Raw genomic sequence first — 19,730 nt, forward strand, 5'->3', positions numbered from 1 at the left:
ATTTGGACGTTATGCCGAATTTCGTGCGTTAAACAATATTTAGACAATTGTCCATTCTGTTGCCGGTCCGTGTATATACTTTATTTATTCCTAGTAGTTAGGTTAAAAGAAAAACCACTGACAAACCTGGTTCCTGACGCTGGATACATACATGTACATTCACCTGTGACAGATAAAAGCATTATTTTTAATAATATAAAAAAGAAGATGTGGTATGATCGCCAATGAGACAACTATCCACAAAAGACCAAAATGACACAAACATTAACAACTATAGGTCACCGTACGGCCTTCAACAATGAGCAAAGCCCATACCGCATAGTCAGCTTTAAAAGGCCCCGGTAAGACAATGTAAAACAATTCAAGCGAAAAACTAACGGCCTTATTTATGTAAAAACTGTTCACCCTAGAACTATTGTATTTTCACAATAGTTTTAAGGATGTAATGTAATAAAGATAATTTCGTAAAAAAAATCGACTTGTAGTCTTTTCTCCGTACATCAATTTTCACTTCCATATTCATTATACAACACCTTTAATCTGCTAAGTAATGTACGTACGTACGGAATATTACAAAACAAAAACAAAAACAAACAAACAAACAACATATCTCAACATATTATTCAGGAAGTATAATTGCTCTAAGACTTTTTATTTACAAATTGTCCATATCTATTGATTATAATACTAGTGGTGAATGAAATCTCTGGCGCAAATTTATGATTTTTTTCCAATTTAGAACAAACATGCCTTTTGGTAGTCTCTTATACAATATTATCAACCAGTCAATGTGCTATACATGGTCATTACATTTTTTTGTTATAAAGGCATACTCTAGACGAGTTTATAAATTTTGAAGATATATTTGAATTTTTACTTAGGTTTTGGAGACGGTGGATTATTCAAGAACAAAACTGAATACCCCACACTTACAAGACTAGCCTATTGTCAATGTCGATTACGAAAGGTATTCGGCAGTATATTTATAGAGTTCAAATGGACAAACATTGCAATTATATATGACATCAATGACCTTCATTCAAGAGTACTGGGCACAACTTTGCAGACAGGTCTCCAAAAACAACAGATTTTCCCAAAAATGTTTAGATACTATGGGAATCAAAACACGAGCTACAAAGACATTTTATTACAAGTTAAAAAAGTTTCTAGGGGTAAGTTATTTATTTTTCACAATACATTTCAATGACAAAAAAATTATAACTTTTCAACACTCGAAGATTAAAAAACAGACACTGTCTTCTAACTAAAGATCACATTTTGACCTCTAGATACCTTTTTTGTTTGCGTAATGATATATATCACCCTTTTCATAGGATTAAAATTTCTTTGAAGATATTTCTTAAAAAAATATATATGTCAACTACATTTTCATTCTAAGGATAATGGAAGAACAAAATTGAAATAAATTATTCTGATTAATAAAATAAATTGCTTTTAGCTGATATTTTTTTTTACCCTTTGATGAACATGTTCTATTTGCATCTTAAAAGAAAACCGAATCAATGATTGACTAGAGGCTAAATAGGATCATGTATCACTGCAATTTCCGTCGGAGAGTTCCTTTCCGCCCCGTACCATGCCACATAATAAAACACTGAACATGTAGTCGAGGTATCAAATGGAGCGCACTTAAGGCACGGATATAAAATCTCCGACGTAGATAAACATCACTAAGATGATACTAATGTGTAGTATTTAATTGCTATAATTTGAAACACAATATTCTTAGTTTTTAGAATCGCACTTAAAATAAGGATCACCTTTAGATATTAACACCAGAACGGGAGATTAAGGTGGATGTGTCGGAACGCTGATGCATATAACCATTTCGGAATAACTTAAAAGACAGGACAGTTCAAGTATTTTCATAAAAAAACCCCTACTCATTTGAATTGGGATTAGGTTTACCACATACTTCATTGAAAAAATGCCAATAAATTTCTGTATATTATATAGAAGTTTGTTACCATGCCAAACTTGACAAAACATCATCTCGGACTCGTGATGTGAAAAGAGATATGAATATAGAATGATTACCAAAGATAGAATCATATTCAAAACAGTGTGGTCCTGGCCATTGATTGACGACCTAAATTATCCCATTGACTGGGACAGATTAGGTGAACGTTTGTCGGTAACAATCACTGCTCACTATGTACTTGTTAAAGACACTGAATCTGTGGGGTCACCAAAGATTCTCAACACCTAAATAAAGCAATTCGAAAAACGAATCCGGAATAATACGATGTGTTGATTTATATTAATAATATAAATCAAAAAGGTTATTCCTGAATAATTTTTCGAATTATTTTATTATTAAAGGCGTGAAGAACCTTTGGTGACCCCACAGTTTAAATTCTACAATAAGTAAGAAGTGAGCAATGGTCGATACAGACAAACGTTCACCTAATCTGTCCCAGTCAATGGGATAATTTAGGTCGTCAATCAATGGCCAGGACCACACTGTTTTGAATATGATTCTATTAGAAGATGTGGTATGAGTGCCAATGATACCACTCTTCATCCAAGTCAAAGATAACCATTATAGGTCAAATTACGGTCTTCAACACGAAGCCGTGGCTAACACCGAACAGCAAGCTATAAAGGGCCCCAAATATACTAGTTTAAAACCATTCAAACGGGAAAAACAACGGTCTAATTTATATAAAAAACAAGAAAGAGAAACATTTTTGAACCACAAAACGACAACTACTGAACATCAGATTCCTGACTAAGGTTAAATGCTAACAATTACAGCGGGTTTTAACGTTTTAATGGTACCAAACCTTCATCCCTATCTGAAACAATTGTCTAACATCACAACATAGAATAAACTTAGCGGATAATATGTACAATAATGTTTCCAATTAGTTGTAAAGTTCGTAAGCAAAGGGTGAATACAGATGTTAATACATCATATGTTCTCTTGTGAAAGATACACACACAATGTTTCTTCACTAGTAACATTTTGGAATTAAAACAAACAAAAAGCGGACCTGTCTCCAAGTTAACTTTTTGGCAGACATAAAAACAGTTCTAGGACCAAGTCCGCTTTTCGAGTTAACTAGATTTTGGTCCTAGGACTGGTCAGATCAGTCCTAAATCCGGTCACAGGTTAACTTTGACCAGTCCAAATGACTGGTTATCAAGTTAACTTGCTGTACAGGTTATTTAATTAGGACTGCACCCATCTGTATATCGCGTTAATCATAAGTTTGTTCTCTCAATTAAATAAGGGTATAATGCGTATGAAGAGTAAAAAAAAGCGCTATGATATTTGTTTTTTTTTAGTTGAAATAACATATTTAACATTTACAGTTATCTTACTCATCGTACCTGGTGACTCTCTCCGAGAATTCATGCTGGATGCATTTGATCTTGGTTTTATACAATCTGGTGAATATGTTTTTATGGATGTTTGGCTATTTCCGTTTCCGGGACAATATTGGGGGAATCATGATTGGCTAAGAAACGACTTACGTGATCAAGAGGCAAAGCTTGCGTATGAATCGTTATTTCGAATAAGCTTACAGGTGCCAACATCAGTAGAATGGACAAACTTTACCAATGATGTTAAATTACTTGCACTGTCAAAATACGGGTTCAACTTTACTAATGAAGAGGTGAGTAGGACAGATGAAATTACAATGTTAAAAATAAGAGATATCCTACTCAAATGATTCTGATTCTGTACTCCTACTGTCCAATGGGATTAAGATGAGTAGATTACTAGTATGTTAAAGCCTTTAAAAATCTTAGGTTTCTGGTAAAAAAGAATAGGGATATAAGCATTAATTTCTATATGCAATTATTTTCAACATCCTCATCTTTATTCAATAAAATGTCAACCAAATATTGATATATGTAAAAGTGATGAGGCTTTTACTAAAATGATTTTTTTTCATAAACCAAGTAACATTCGAATGATTGAACAAACAGCATGTTTATGACGTTCAATATGTAACTCGAAAGAAAAGACACCGCGGAACATATAAAATGCAAGTAAAACCCACAGAAGAATACCGCTGTTCAAAAGTTATAAATCATGTAATGCAAGTTTTAACTTAATTGGTCTTCACTTTAACCGTGGTTCATTTATATCTATATGTTTCAGGTTAACTTTTTCATTGGTGCCTTTCACGATTCTGTTATATTATTTGGAATGGCATTGAATGAATCCCTAGAAGCGGGAAGTTTAACAGGAAATATTGACGGCTATAATTTTACACGAAATATGTGGAACAGAATATTCAATGGTAATTTTATATTTTAAAAATCATAAATCAATCCATAAACACATAGTCAGTTACAATTGCAGGATACTGAAAAAAAAGTCGAACATAAAGGCAACAGTAGTATACCGCAGTTCGAAATTCATAAATCGATTGAGAAAAAAACAAAAAAAATCCGGCTTACAAACTAAAACTGAGGGAAACACTCAAATATAAGAGGAAAACTACGACACAACAGAAACACAACACTAAAATGTAACACACACATAACTTTAATATAACAATGGCCATTTCCCGACTTGGTACTTGAAATTTAAGAAAAAATCGTGGGTTGAACCGGGTTTTGTGGCTAGCCGAACCTCCCGCTTTTATGGCAATGTTAAATATAACATTGAAATTACATTATTACAAGACAGGACTGCACTACAATTAAATGGGAGAACATATAGGACAGAGAAACATAAAGTACAATTATGTTTTCCTAAGCACTGGTATGTTACCAAAATAAATATGCCAATATTGGTTGTCAACCAAGTACTGTGTGACGCTGTAGTATAGAGGACACACGTTTAATAGATTATCATTCTATATAACAATATTATTCATTACCTTTTGTCCATATCAATATATGCTTTACTGTATTTATTATGTTCCCGGTGTATTTCAAAATTGGATCGCCTTCTTTTATATTTTTATTGCCCCCTACTTTTATTTTTAGCTTTAGCCAATCAGAACAATTCAATGTATTTCAGTAGCCAATCACAAAATTTCTTTAAATACCTAAACCCAAAAGACAAAAACGGGTTCATAACTTTCCTTTTCAGCTTCATGATCGATACTTTATTGCAATTTGAAACATTTTAGGCATTACAGGACAAGTTATTATTGATGATAATGGCGACAGAGACACCAGTTATTCCATCCTTGATATGGACCCGGTTACTGGCAAGTTTCAGGTGGGTTTTACCACATTAATAAATGTCATTAAGTGTAGATGATCTGTCACAAACGTTAAACAACCACACAGTTCTATTATCTGTACAAATGAGCTCTTTCGTTACAGGTACTGATGAACGTAAACTTATATTTTATTTAAGAAATACTGCAATTTGGTATTTTGTTTTACTCAATTGTGAAATTCCAATATCAATATTTAATGTAATTAAGTCAATATCAATCCTGCGAGAGACGCAATCATGAGACAAATAATGAGATATAATTTTCTCTTCGGAGATAGATTTTCAAGGTGTGGAATATTTGATATTCAATATTATAATGGAGCTACTATTTGATTATAAGGGGGAGGGCTAGGTTGAAAATGTTTGTCCTGCGTTGTTTAACTTGTACTTTCTGTCCTGCTTTGATATTTGTCACTGTCTTTGGTCCTGCCGTTTTTATAAGTGTACACTGACTTGTTTGACATAAGTTGTCATCCTGACCTTTTTTGTACTCAAAACTTCTGTCCTGCTTATTTTTTTTTTTAAATTTCATCCTAGTCCTTTAAAAATCAAATGATAGCTCTCTAATTGATAATCTATCTTGTATAACATGCGGCCTTTAACTTTTGAATATGTGATGTACAAAAACACACTTTCAAAAGAGTTCATTAATTGTGTAGTTCATTTCAATAAGTAACACATGGATTTTGTGTAAACATCAGCTGCACGAATCCTTAAAATACGGAATTTCTTTTTCCTTCACGGTTTTACTTGGGACGAGGGTATTAGGTGTTTTGATAATAATATGTTTTATTGGACAGAAATACCACCATAAAAATTCTACAGTCCCATTTCTAAGCCAAGCTGGCATAATTACTAAAATTAATTAATTATATCAAACTAAGTGTCTACTAGCAAGTGTTTAACACACGTTTGTAAAAAAGCAACTTTAGCAACGAATCAGTTATATAAATTCTGCAATTTGGTTAAATATTACTTTAAGGATGCGAAATTTATACAACTAATAGAAAAAGAGAAGAAATTAGTAAAATTTCATTGACCTTTTAAGAGAGCTACTAATAGCAGGAGGCTTAGAGCATAACACTAACCAACAAGTGTCATAGGATGTTATGCTTGATTCGGACAAGACGAGCTTGAGTATTTATATTCCCTGCTCAGCCAAACGAACGCCTCCTCAGCACGGGTTTATGAAGATACGTATATATGAAAAACTGACAAATCACAAATAGGAGAACCAGTAGATTTCCTATGTTATAAACTCAATTAAATCAATCCAGAACATGTCTATGGTATAATTCAAGGAGATTTGGTCGGTGAGAACACTTTCCATCAGATTCAAAACCAATGGAAAAGAATATGACAGAGTGTAACAACAACAACAACCACTGAATCACTGATGTCAAACTCAGATAGAATATGGGCTTTTAATAGATATTTTAAATGCATTACATAGAAACATGCTTGATTATCAAATGCACTTTAGAAGTATGTTATGTTGCTTACTGTGTTGAAAGGTTGATGTTTGACTGAGTTTAGCCCACACGTTTTATTCATAATTATTATAGGTAATGTGTTGTTTAATATATATTTAAAGGTTGTCGCCGATTTTTTTGGTGATCGACAATATTACAATCCTGTTCCTGGTAAATCTGTTCATTGGGCTGGAGGAAGAACAGCACCACCACTTAACAAACCAGTCTGTTGGTATGAAGGTGACAATCCAGAATGTCATATCAGTGGTAATATAATTTAGTAATTATAGAATAACGAATTAAGTAATAAAATATTTCAGATAGAGAAAAATAGTCAACGAGTGACCCCCGAACGACACATTAATTCACGAACGCGAGTATCATTATTTTAAATCTTTACTCTAACAGCCGTAGCGATAAAAAGGCATGACTGTGTGCTATTATCACCATTTCTAAAAATAAAAATAAGGAGGTGTCCTAGACTGCCATTGAGAGAACTATCTACCACAGTTCAAATGAAGGTGGAGTAGTATGTCGTCATTGTCAAAATACTGCCAATGTTTTTCTCCTCCTGAAACCATTGACCAAATTTTAAAGCATAAGAAATGTGAAAAGCATGGTAAATTGAACAATAATTATATCAAACGGGAGAAATACTATAACTTGTTAATTTTCTCTCCATTTGTACGTAGCTCTTTCAGTCATACATCATGTATGTCGGTCTTTATTAGAAAACATTCATAACGCTGAAATCCAGTTGTTTTGGTTCTGATATTTATGCATCTGTTACTTATCGAAATTATTTCATTGTTTAATATAAAATGAATAACGAAGAAAACAATGTTGTAACGGAATTTATAAATTGTATTCCTATTCCAAGTTTATAGCTACATCCAATGACAAATTGAGAACGAAATCGATAGACTACAAAATAATTCAATTATAAATGTAACCCCCGGACAAAAGGAAACTTATAAGGAAAAAGTACTTATGATGTCCTCTTTTAAGTTGTATGTATCATGTCGCGTACACGTGTAAAGTTGTAACCTGTAATTTTTAAAGATTAATCTAATCAATTCCCAAGAGTTTGAAGTACATGAAATAATACAAAGAAGATAATCTCTTTCAATTTATTTAACTGCCTTGGTATTTGATTGTTCAAGAAAACGTTATTATGTTTCAGAATACCAGTAGGTATTGTTTACGGTAATTTCATTTGACAATCACTTTTTATGTTTGAAATCAACCTAGTAAACTGCAAGATAGTAAACCTATAAATTTATCACAGAAACAAAATACGAAATCGTTAACATTTGAGTCGATTTACATGTGCGCCTAATTTGTCAGCCCCATTTGTAAATGCATAATAATATGACATTGCAGCGTATCCCTCCATATGTTCAGGGTATTTAAACACCCCTTGCATTCAAAAGATAAGATATGAACGTTCCTGACGTAGTGAAATCAAGATACACACTTAGACGCAAGAAATTTATAAAGGGTTGATTTTGTTTATGAAAATATAATCAAACTCTAAATGTAAATAAAAAAAATACTGAACTCTGTGGAAAATTCAAAACTGATAGTCCAAAATCAATGGCAAAATTAAAAGTTTAAATACAGCAAACGGATGGATAACAACTGTCATGTTCCTGACTTTGTACAGGCATTTTCTTTTGTCAAGTGGCAAAGTTGCTATCATGATAATTTTCTTTAATGTAAGATAGTTTTGTAATAATAAAACAAACAATCGTCAATAATTATTCAGTATATGAACTTCAAAAGAAAATTAATTAAGGATCAATAGTTACTTCAACTAAAGTGTAGTTAAAACAACATGATGTTCTTAAATGTATACAATATAAAGTTACGTTGAGTTGGTGGTTATACTTCATAACGATATCATATTTAATATTTTTATATTAAACCAAGCACGAGATAAATGCGTTAAAATTATATAATGATTCAAGAAAAATCTCACCATCTTGTTCCATCAACGCTAATGTTTTCAATTACAGAAATTCTTGTAAAGTGAATGTAGAAAAATATAAAACTTTGTATTTAAATAAACTTTAAAAAGATCAAGGTAAATCGAGTTCTTAAGTGAATTTTCAGAAGGTTTAATTTAAATTTTTGCAATCAATCCATGTCGATTCAATATTTCATTTACGTTGCTTTAATGATTAAAAATAGAGAGAAGCAATACTTTTGAAACCAAATATGAATTACAGTTCACGTTAATGATGATATGAATTATATACCGAGTAATCAAGCAATGCATTTACTATTTAAAAGTATTTAAATCTAAAACTTTTTTACAGAGAAAGTTGACATGTATGCCTTAATATTTAGTTCTATGGGTGTGTTGTTGGTTGTGGCGTTTAGTGTGTTGTTCTACAGGTAACATACTGTATTTCTGTACTAGTATACTTGAAATAAAATGAACATGAATACGCATGCAAAATGTGCATTTTCAAACAATCGACATTCAATTTAGGAAGATTTATAAGATAAGAGAGATTACTAATTCAAAAGATTATTCAATATTGGTTTATGATAATGATAATAATGAAATTGCATCGCACAAAACGTACAATCACAAAAATACTGAACTCGGAGGAAAATTCATAAAGAAAAGTGCCTAATCAAATGGAAAACTCAAAATTTCAGACACATTAAATGAACGGATAACAACTGTCACAAATCTGACTTGGTACAGGCTTTTTTATGTAGAAAATGGTGGATTGAACTGGTTTTATACCTAACTAAACCTCTCACTTGAATGACTTTCGCATCACATTTCATTATATTGACAACGATGCGTGACCAAAACAAACAGACACAATATGTCAAAAATAGGGATACAGCAGTCAACATTAATTACTAACTTAATAACCAAAAGCAAACAAATATAACAAAGAAGCACACAAAGTGATATATCAAATTTACCATCCTCATTTTGCTTTTTTATTATATGATTTTATTATTCCCTTATTGTATACAACTACAATGGCTGGAATACATCTTGTCCTTTCTAGCACCAACAGAACCTGTTATTAATCTTTTCTTTAGTAGCAATCTGTTAGTAATCAAATTTACTTCATACACAGATGTAACCCAAAGTTAAGACCAATGTGAAAGAGGCTACACCATTTTTACATACTTTAAACAAGACTGAGCAAGTAAAATGAGAACCTCTTGGCTAGGATAAAATAAAGGAGTAGGTCCGGTAAGGACCGATTTTGGCCTCAAATTGTAGGTTCATCTGACGAAAAATCTACCAAATATGACGGAAAAATGTCTCTTTTCAGATGGTTTTTGTCACAAATGAGAGTGGCCGCATCCGTGTTCATCCCCAACCTTTATATATGTTATGTATTATTATCAAATACAACTTAAGTTTCAATATTAAAGATGAACACGAATGCGGCCACTTTTGTTTCACACGGAAACCGTCTAAAATTTAATTAAAATGCTAAAATTGTGAAGATTTCAGTAATTTAGCATGACTTAATAGTGCTTGTACACGATATATGTGCATTGTATTGTTAAAACAGCCCATATCTATGTAGCAGAAGCATTTAACTATCTAATAAATAAATAAAAAATAACATTTTAACAATTTTGTAAAACTGCTATACATAGGGGCCAAAAAGGGGTCTTACTGGAACTTCTCCTTTTATGTTTGACAGTATCATATTGTTAATGCTTAAGCAAAATTATCAAACGTTTCCCTCAGTTATTTTGTACAATCCTGATGATTTCATCTTTCCAATTGCTAACTTCCCATTTATCAACAGACACATAGCCAATGCCACATATCAATTACTACGTTAAAATCGTGTATTTCCATACTATACATACTTTATTTAAAGGGGTGTGCTTATTGTACAAAGACTGTTGCAACAGGGTTATGGTGTCGAATGATTATAAGCGGCACTGCGATTAATGGTTAAAATTGTCTGTTTCAACTTAAAGCGACATGGTTTTTGAGATCTTAAATCTTTAGCTACATGAAATGTTGTATGATTTGTAATTTTGACAATTGTGTGAATCAACATAAGCATTCATATTCTATTAGAAGGAAAGACGTACTCTGCCGACTCACCCAATCTAGTTCCTTTTGGAGTCCGTGTGGTTCTCTAAATTTTTGTTTGACTATATGTTAATTTATAAGATATAGACTTTGGTATATTATAAGTACTGTTATATATTGCATCAAGCTAGGTGCTATATGAACGAAGGATAGCTAATTTAATTTCTTTGTACCAAATCTCGTCTGGCTTGAATCAAAACCTAAAAGACAGCCATCACTTGATGTAAATATTACTATTCTAGACACTCATACCTTCCATTAAAATGTTAGATCGGTCATGAATGAAATCTGTGATACAATTTTATGCGTTGTTGTTATTGTTTATACATTATAGACATAAGAAACATGAGCAGGATATATTAAACGATTCATGGCGTGTCAAGTATGATGATCTAGAGTTTAATTACAACAATGTCACAGCCAGTTGTTATTCAATGGTAAGTTTAAATAGGATTACTAGTTTTACCCCAAAGGAGGGTCGAGTCCGAAAAATTGCAATGATCACATTAGAGTACAGACAAAAAATAGTTTGTTAACCATGTGGCTTCTCCAATACTTCATCTGTACACGATGTTGGACACAACAGGTCATTTCGGGACATTTAAAAGCTGACTATGCGGTGTGGGTTTTGCTCATTGATGAAGGACGGACAGTGTCTATATTTGGTAAATTTTGTGTCATTTGGTCTCTTGTGGAGGGTTGTTTCATTGGCAATTATAACACATGTTGTATATAAACAACAATAAAACAACAATACAATCAGTTGAAAAGATATTTATTCATTAGGATTACATTCTCGCGAAGTAATATGGAATGAAAACTGTTCCTTTCATCTTCACATCCTACCAATGTGTTCCTTTTTTCTTTTTTGAGTACCTTTCTACAAAAGAAAACACAAATAAGGAAGTGAATTTAACACATGACAACCAAGTAAAGACTTGCAATGTTATATAGTGCTGGATACCAACTGGAACTGCAATCTTTTCCTATTTTATTTTATAATTAACAGGTTTCTGAAAAGTCGTCAAAACATCACCAAACAGGCACTGCTTCAAAAAATGTTGCTAACTACATGGTAAGAACTTCTTTCAATGTTGCATTACTGTATTGCTCCTATTTTATTAGTTTAAACATATTTATTTATAGTGGTGTGGGAAACAAGTTTTACAACTTATATTGAGTTCCTTTCAACTGTGCGGGTGCGAGTGCTGCCTTGTAGCGGCATTAGCCTGCTCTTTTTCGAAATCTTCAAGGTTTTTTTTTTAACGTGCAAGAGATATGGCTCTCTCTTAACACAGTTCAGCCATTTATCGTCCCCTTTCGACAGACGAACATCGTTTTCTCAAGACCATACTCGCAAATGATGTCAAGGAAGAGCCGAAAATTTAGTACCTGATATTTTCAAATAGACGGGAATCGAACCAGGAACTTTTGTGTTAGTAGTCCAATGCACAAACCACTACACCACTCCTATTTTATTATTTTATTAGACGATGATGTAACCGAATCAATTATAAACGCGTAAATTAACATAACATCAATGGTTACAATGATCCAAGGCGGACAAAAGAAAACAATACATATTCTTGTTTTTATCTGAACCTGCCCAAAGGTGCCATATTATCTATGTTCATCTCTTTGCACATGTCGTCCGCTTACTTCTACATAAAATCTCCTCATTTGAATGGAATCCGGGCTAATTAGTCCCAAACGTACTGTAATCATCCGCAGTGTATCTAGTTTAAAAATTGGCCGATGAAGACGCCTTCCATCCTGAATGGCCACAAAAAGTTAAAATAGAACATTTGGGGGTATAACACAGTTTGATTTTGATTTTTTTATACAACACGGGACTACTATTTTATGATCATGTTTTTTTTATTTGACTGGCAAACTACAATTGACACACAAAAACTAAGCAAGACAATATCTTCAAAAACGTCAAACGGAAAAATCGTCAGTATACCCCAAATATGAGTTTATACTCTAAAAAGATAATTGTTATAATTTGTGTATCATTTTCAAAACTATAACAAATAAAGACCAAATTTCAATGCAAAAATAAACAGACATACATGCTCTATAGAAAGTTCACCATAGCTGAAATTGTCAATCGACTCCTTATGCATATATATATTCCATTTATGCCAAACTACAAATAAGATCATCAAAAAAGATATTTAACGTTCGAACTATATTTAAGTCTGCAATGTTGGAAAGTGAATGTTGATGAAAATGCACAACACAGCCTGTCTCGGCTCCTTTTAAATTACGAATTAAAATATCTCTGTAAAGGATAAGAGAAGAAAGAATCTCACTTGAGCAGGTAATGTAGTTTAAAAACACTGTGGCCAGTTAAGTGCACGAAAATGTTCAAAATGTAAAGGTTTACTACTTTCTATCTTCACAGAAACATGTCGAACGCTTCCGTATAGGAGTTATTGACCTTTAATGATAAATTTTACAAATATTTTATTTCATTTCGCCTGTTGTATTGAAACTGTAATTGATGGAGAAAAACTTTAAATGAAAAAAAAAAGATCAGCACGACGACTCTTATAGGTAATGGTTGAACAAACACATTGGATTATCCCCCGTTGGTTAGCACATTTCAATTAAAAAAACCAACATCTCAAAAGGGAGATTTGTTTCATCGCCCATTACAGATGAATTGTTTTAATACATGTTATTTGTCGAATATACGCAAGAAGAGAATTACTTAGATCGATCTTCAAATGTCTCTACTAGAAAATTATAGATACCTATCGTGCCATTACATGTATACGTGATCTAAACATCGGAAAACGGATTCTGGATTTTATAAACAATTTCTATGTAGGAGGAAAGATAACTTAGAGTGCATTTCTTTCTAACCAAAATTTTGTAAACGTTGTGTGGCGTTTGTTGTTTTCTAAACGCTACAAAAGTAGAAAAAAATACATCGTTTAATCAGTGTTTACTGTCCCTCTTTGAACTTTCAATAATGTATGCACATGTTGTTGGTAAACAGACTTTTTTCAAACAATGGAAATAAATACATCGTTTAATCAGGGTAAAGTTAGAAAGAAATGTAGCGTTTGTTCTTACAAACGATGAACGACAAACAGTAGACGCAGTTTTAGCGTGTGCATAGTTTGCCAAAGTTTAATTTTGCTTTGAAGTTCAAACCATTAAGCATAATTGAGAACTACCAAGTAAAACTTGATTTAGAATCGGACCCTCTACATTTATTTTTGACTTAATGCAATTTAAAAAAATGTTTCGATTGAAATAATAAAATTTTGTTATTTTACCAAAAATGGTAAAAATGCATTTACCACTCGAGAAATCTGTAAATGATTATTTTAAAGAATTTGAAAGAGGTCCCTACACAAACAGAGCTACCAAATGTATCAAAGCTTATGATTTGCTTTGTATCAGGGTAAAGTTTTGTATGTGAGAGAGGTAAAGAAGCAGAAGATTAGTATTACAAGAAAAGTTCTCATTGAAGTACAACAGGTAAGTTTTATTTTTTTTTAAAGATTTGTTAGAGTTTTTATAATATGCACTCTAATAGTACTTAATATACACAATACAAGGGTTTTTTATTTATCAATTTTTGTAATTCTTAATTTTATTGATTCATAATAAATGGCCATTGAATTTTCCCTATTGGAGAGAATGTTTTTGTTAAGGTATTTTTCTTTCGACTGTTTGCGTTGAAGCTTACTAAAAAAATTCAACGCCCTCTTTCGATGTCTTCTCGAACGATCGATAGGGAGTCGGACTATAATGACTGGATTAGTCGGGTTATGTTGAAACACACAAACAAATAGTAGAAATTCTGAGTTCTTATCTTAATGATAAAATGACATGCAATTTAAAATCCACGCAGTCATGAAAACTGTTTTTCATTTTCCGGAAATACAAATCTAATAATATAAATATAAATTTAATAAAGTTCCTTACTTAACCTGCAGATTTGAATGTAATATTCATTTATCAATCAAGTAATGTTTAGTAAATTATATTGTTTAAATCATTTTATATATTTTATTGCGCAGGTTAGAAGTTTTCATCATGAAAATCTGTCAAGATTTGTTGGTGCATGTGTTGAGCCGTCTCATATTTTAATCCTGTACGAATATTATCGGAAGGGAACATTGGAGGTATTTTATTTATGTATCTAAAAGTATAACAAACATACCAAACTCCAAGACAAATTAAAAAAGGGGAACTTATAAAAGTGACTAAATGAAGCGTTGTCAAAAAATTAAATTACAAAAATACTTAACTTCAAGAAAAACTCAAAACGGAGGTACATTGTATTGACAAAGATGTGTGAACAAAATAAACAGAAATAATACTAGGTAAAAATGTCACAAATAGGAAAAAGTAAAAACAACTGTCATATTCCTGACGTGTTTGCAATGATATTCTCCATTTATTTTGGACTGATGAGATTGAATGTTCTTTTGGTATCTTTGATCTCTCTTTTTAGGGCCTGCATTACCATAGAAAATTAAAGAAGTTTCGTTTAAACGGAATCATTAACAATAATTTAAAAAAAGGATGTCGTATTAAACATCAAAAAGATTAAAGTGATACACAGCAGAGAAAAAAAAAACACACAGTTCTAATAAAAATATACATCATAAGACAAAGATTAGGCGAAAAAAAGAGAAACGATAAACAAATACCAACAGACGACTCATGACTACAGATAAAACTTTATTACAATAAAAGCATAATATATGACAAACAATTAATGTATATTTAATAAACCGACCACTTGTTTATTAAATATATAATACAGAGGAGAAAGAATTTCAAAAATTTGTATTACTTATTTTTTTTTATTACAAATTTGCATGTGTGGGAAGTTTATAGACATCAGATAAAATTATTTGCTAGTTACATGGAGACACACAATTGAATTGAATATAGCATATCGGGGACCCTGCGATAACATAATCGTAAAAATATAAAATGGACGTAGAACATCCCTCTAGTTGAACAAACCTCAGCAAAAACAATAGTCCATCAACATGATATTTGACAAACAATAAATGTATGAAATAGGAAAGTGACAGGATTGAGAAATTCAAAACCACTCAAAATGTTTGAGTCTTTACCTGTTGCAATAGAGTTTAATATCAAATTATTATATGTCATTCACAGCAACACGTAAAAACAAACTTTAGGGAATAATAAAAGTCTCTTGACTTCTTTCATTTTTTAGGATTTACTTTATAACGATACTATTACATTAGATTGGACATTCAGGTTATCATTGCTGAAAGATATTGCAAAGGTAAGAGATTTAAAAATAATCAGTTTTTAGATTTGAATTATTCCTCTTTTTCCATTTTTTATAAAAAACATATAAAAATAAATTCACCACAAAAAAAAGCAAAATTCAAAAGAGTTAACCTGGTTAATGAATCTGTTATAAGAATCATGCAAGAAAAATCATTCAAATGGGAGATTTTTGTATGAAAACTTTTATTCAACATTGTTGAGCTATAGATTTTCTAAAGTAAAAAGCAACAAAGAATATCATGTATTATTTCGCTTCGACTTTTAAAGAAGTATATAAGTAGTTTAGCATGAGTATATTAAAACAATTTTTCTTTAAGGGAATGAAGTACTTACACAGTTCAGCATTGAAATATCACGGATCTTTACGGTCTTCTAATTGTGTTGTTGATGGAAGATTTGTAGTAAAGATATCGGACTTTGGACTCCCATCGTTTAGTGATGATATTGTTATGGAAAGCGAAAAATCCCGAAAAATATATCATAGTACGTAGTTTGTTAAAATTTAAGTCAATTAGGAAAATAATATTGATACAATGATAAACAAGAGACACTTCAATCAGGTTCTTTGTATACATGTTTTTAAAAACTTTCACGTGATTGGTTAAGGTTCATGTGAACCCTTTGGCTAAAATGTTCGTATTTTTTCTCAAAATTTACTCTGAGTACAGACAAACCTGTGCATTTGGAAAAGTTTTAAAGCCTAGCATGCTCGAGATTTATATATTTCAAATATGTTTTATGTTTCAGAAAAAATTAAAACTCAACTGGATTTTGCAGTGCACTTTTTTCATTCCTCCAGAAGGTGCCAAAAATAATCTAAGTTGGGAAAGAGGTTTGAAAACTTCCCCGCAGGTAATAGTTGAAGTGAGCTGTAATAATTGAAATGGACAATAGATACCTGACAATAATTGGTGATTTAAATTGTGTACCTGAGTTGACCATATCAAGAAAAGCTCCACTGTTTGTTAATTTCATCGACTTCCGCAGGGACGAAAAAAAGTGTACTGCAAAATCAAGTTAAGTTTTGAGTTTTACAAATCATACAATGCATTTGAATTCTATTTATCTAGGGCATGCTATGCCTTAAAACTTTTCCAGATGCACAGGTTTGTCTGCACTCAGAGTAAATTTTTAGGTGAAAATGCAGCCATTTAAGCCATGTGGTCCACATGATCCTTAAGGTGGCATGGGTGTCACGGGTGTCTACATTTCATATTTGATTTTTAAATAGCAGATAACAATGGATCTAGATCAATAATGGTATTGTAAATTAGGAGAGTAACTGGGGTATAGAAATATGGTCACTTGGTCTTCTCCCGACCAGCAGTAAAACGCTTGTCGAAGTGGGGCGTCCGTTTGGCTGTGCGGGATGTATCAAGTTCGCAGTCACGTCCGGTCAGAAGGGGGACGTTAAATCCGACGCCTCGTGTAAAGAGAGCGCCACGCTCTTTGCACGTTAAGAACCCTTCCAACAACTCTTTGAGGGGTCCGTAGGTGGCCTGTTGCAAGGCCGCATTTCTGTCCCTATCCAATGTACCCTCCTTTCCGGTGGCAGTCCAAATTTATCCGACCATCATCCCAGATGGCCTCTATTGTATTAACCTACCTATTGTTTTTATTGTGAACTTGATCTCGTCCTGAATATGCATGAAATATTTGCCACTGGACGTTAAGCACCCAACAATCAATCAATCAATGTAATTCATGTGTTTATATAGAAAGTTATGTGTTTTATCATATTGTATGGCTTTTTGGATTAACTTTTTTCATCTATACCACATAAATATTTTTTTATACTTGTTGTTAATTTTGCTATTTTGTAATGTAGCAAAAAAAAAAAGAGTCCGTTGACTCACCACTTTTGTTCTTTTTCTTATTTCACAACATATTACCAGAGCTATCTTTTCACTTTTTACCATAAAATTATTTGGTGCAGTTTTCTTTTTATCGCACTGAACTAGGTTTTCCATGCATAACATATGAAAAATCTAATTTTGCATAAGCTGAAGGTGAAAAAAAGAAAATTTTGCCAAATTCTTATGAAATTCTATGGATTACAATTTGACTCCGTCTACCTTAGGTAGAAATGATAATAATTATATAAATTCTTGATAATCTTATATTAAGAGGAACAAATTAACGTTTTCTGATACGATTTCTGCAAATATGCCCAAGATGCCGCTGTTCAGTGTTGGTTAGGAGGAGCTTTGAGCGCCCACGAACATGTAAAGCCCTTCCAATTGGTTTGTACCCGTTAATAGTGAGGGATCTAGTGTTTGATGCGAGTTGATGTCTGTTTTAATACATTTTTGTGTATTGTTGTAACATCAATAGTCGTTAATTTTCGTTTTGAATTGTTTCACATTTTAAAATTCCGTGATCTTTTAGGGCTTAAATACTACAAACATTTATATGAGGATACTTTTACAGTACTGGTGTATGTATCTAAATAATAAAGAAGTGATAAAGTACTATACAACTTTTGTGCAATTTTAGCACCATATTTTTTATTAATTGATGGTACTACATATTGAAGGTATAATAATTTAAAAGCAATAGACTGGTACAACAAACTTTTTGAACCTAAAATGTACATCACATGAAAGGTATACAACTATTACTGTCAACTTGGAATGACGAATCAAATGGCCCTACATTAATTAAGTACGTTTTAAGTATTTCAAATGCATAAGATTATAAAAAGTACACGTGCAATAGTAGCTGTGTACTTTCCAATGGAACGAGGACAATTTTTTTTTTTAATTTTAAGTTGATTCGGTTGTTGGCAATACTGCTCCCGTAGTGCTTCTACATAATTCACCCGCTAGGTATTTTTCTCGGGATGAAATTAAAAGATATTCAGAGATAACAGAAAATACCCGATACTTGTATTATTGCTCAATTAGTATTCAAAATGCTTAACAAGAGTTGGATTCCATGTAAAACCACCAAGAACGAACCAGAATCCAAGAGATTTTTAGTTTTGTTAGCTGAATCTATCTCACACTAAGCATACAGTTACATGATAGGGGTCACATTTTTATATTCAGAACTTTGGATAGCACCAGAACACCTACGGAATCCGTCTTTAAATGGTGGTAGTAGAAAAGGGGATGTTTACAGTTTCGGGATAATAATGCAAGAGGTGATAACACGATCACCACCGTTCGATTGTTGTACTGAAGTCATAGAGACAGATGGTATGCTTAAAGTTTACATTTACCTCTTTATGGATAACACATATTTATTTTTTGACAAAATTAATTATGCATTGATATATGATGATGTGGTTTGAGTGCCAATGAGACAACTCTCAATCCAAGTCACAATTCGTAAGAGCAAACCATTAAAGGTCAAAGTAAGGCCTTCAACACGGAGCCTTGGTTCACACCAACCAGCAAGCTATAAAGGACCCCCAAATTGTGTACAACAATTCAAACGGGAGGAACACAAACGGTGTAATCTATATAAAATACGTGAAACGAGAAACATTTGAGAACCACATCAACAAACGAAAACAACAAAACATTAGGTTCCTGACATATTTTATATTGGTTAATAAAACGACTGAATATTTCTCAAAATCTAAAAAATAGTATAGTTATTATAACTTAACGTACATAGTAAGTCTATTAAGAATGATTCTATC

The 19,730-nt window shown here is 32.1% G+C and overlaps 1 protein-coding gene across 1 annotated transcript in view; it reads left to right on the forward strand.

The window, feature by feature from the left end:
- LOC134684590 (atrial natriuretic peptide receptor 1-like) overlaps nucleotides 1-16,572 on the forward strand; it is a 31,636-nt gene extending 15,064 nt beyond the window's left edge. Inside the window, exons 3-14 of the mRNA XM_063543887.1 lie at nucleotides 882-1,172; nucleotides 3,340-3,644; nucleotides 4,136-4,277; nucleotides 5,118-5,209; nucleotides 6,807-6,951; nucleotides 9,006-9,084; nucleotides 11,115-11,217; nucleotides 11,790-11,855; nucleotides 14,201-14,278; nucleotides 14,824-14,928; nucleotides 16,002-16,073; nucleotides 16,399-16,572. Of these exons, the coding sequence (XP_063399957.1) occupies nucleotides 882-1,172; nucleotides 3,340-3,644; nucleotides 4,136-4,277; nucleotides 5,118-5,209; nucleotides 6,807-6,951; nucleotides 9,006-9,084; nucleotides 11,115-11,217; nucleotides 11,790-11,855; nucleotides 14,201-14,278; nucleotides 14,824-14,928; nucleotides 16,002-16,073; nucleotides 16,399-16,572 (1,652 nt within the window). The remainder of the gene's footprint in view (nucleotides 1-881; nucleotides 1,173-3,339; nucleotides 3,645-4,135; nucleotides 4,278-5,117; nucleotides 5,210-6,806; nucleotides 6,952-9,005; nucleotides 9,085-11,114; nucleotides 11,218-11,789; nucleotides 11,856-14,200; nucleotides 14,279-14,823; nucleotides 14,929-16,001; nucleotides 16,074-16,398) is intronic.
- The last annotated feature ends 3,158 nt before the right edge of the window (nucleotides 16,573-19,730 follow it).

The sequence above is a fragment of the Mytilus trossulus genome, chromosome 9 (genome assembly GCF_036588685.1).
Source record: "Mytilus trossulus isolate FHL-02 chromosome 9, PNRI_Mtr1.1.1.hap1, whole genome shotgun sequence".
Lineage (NCBI taxonomy): Eukaryota > Metazoa > Mollusca > Bivalvia > Mytilida > Mytilidae > Mytilus > Mytilus trossulus.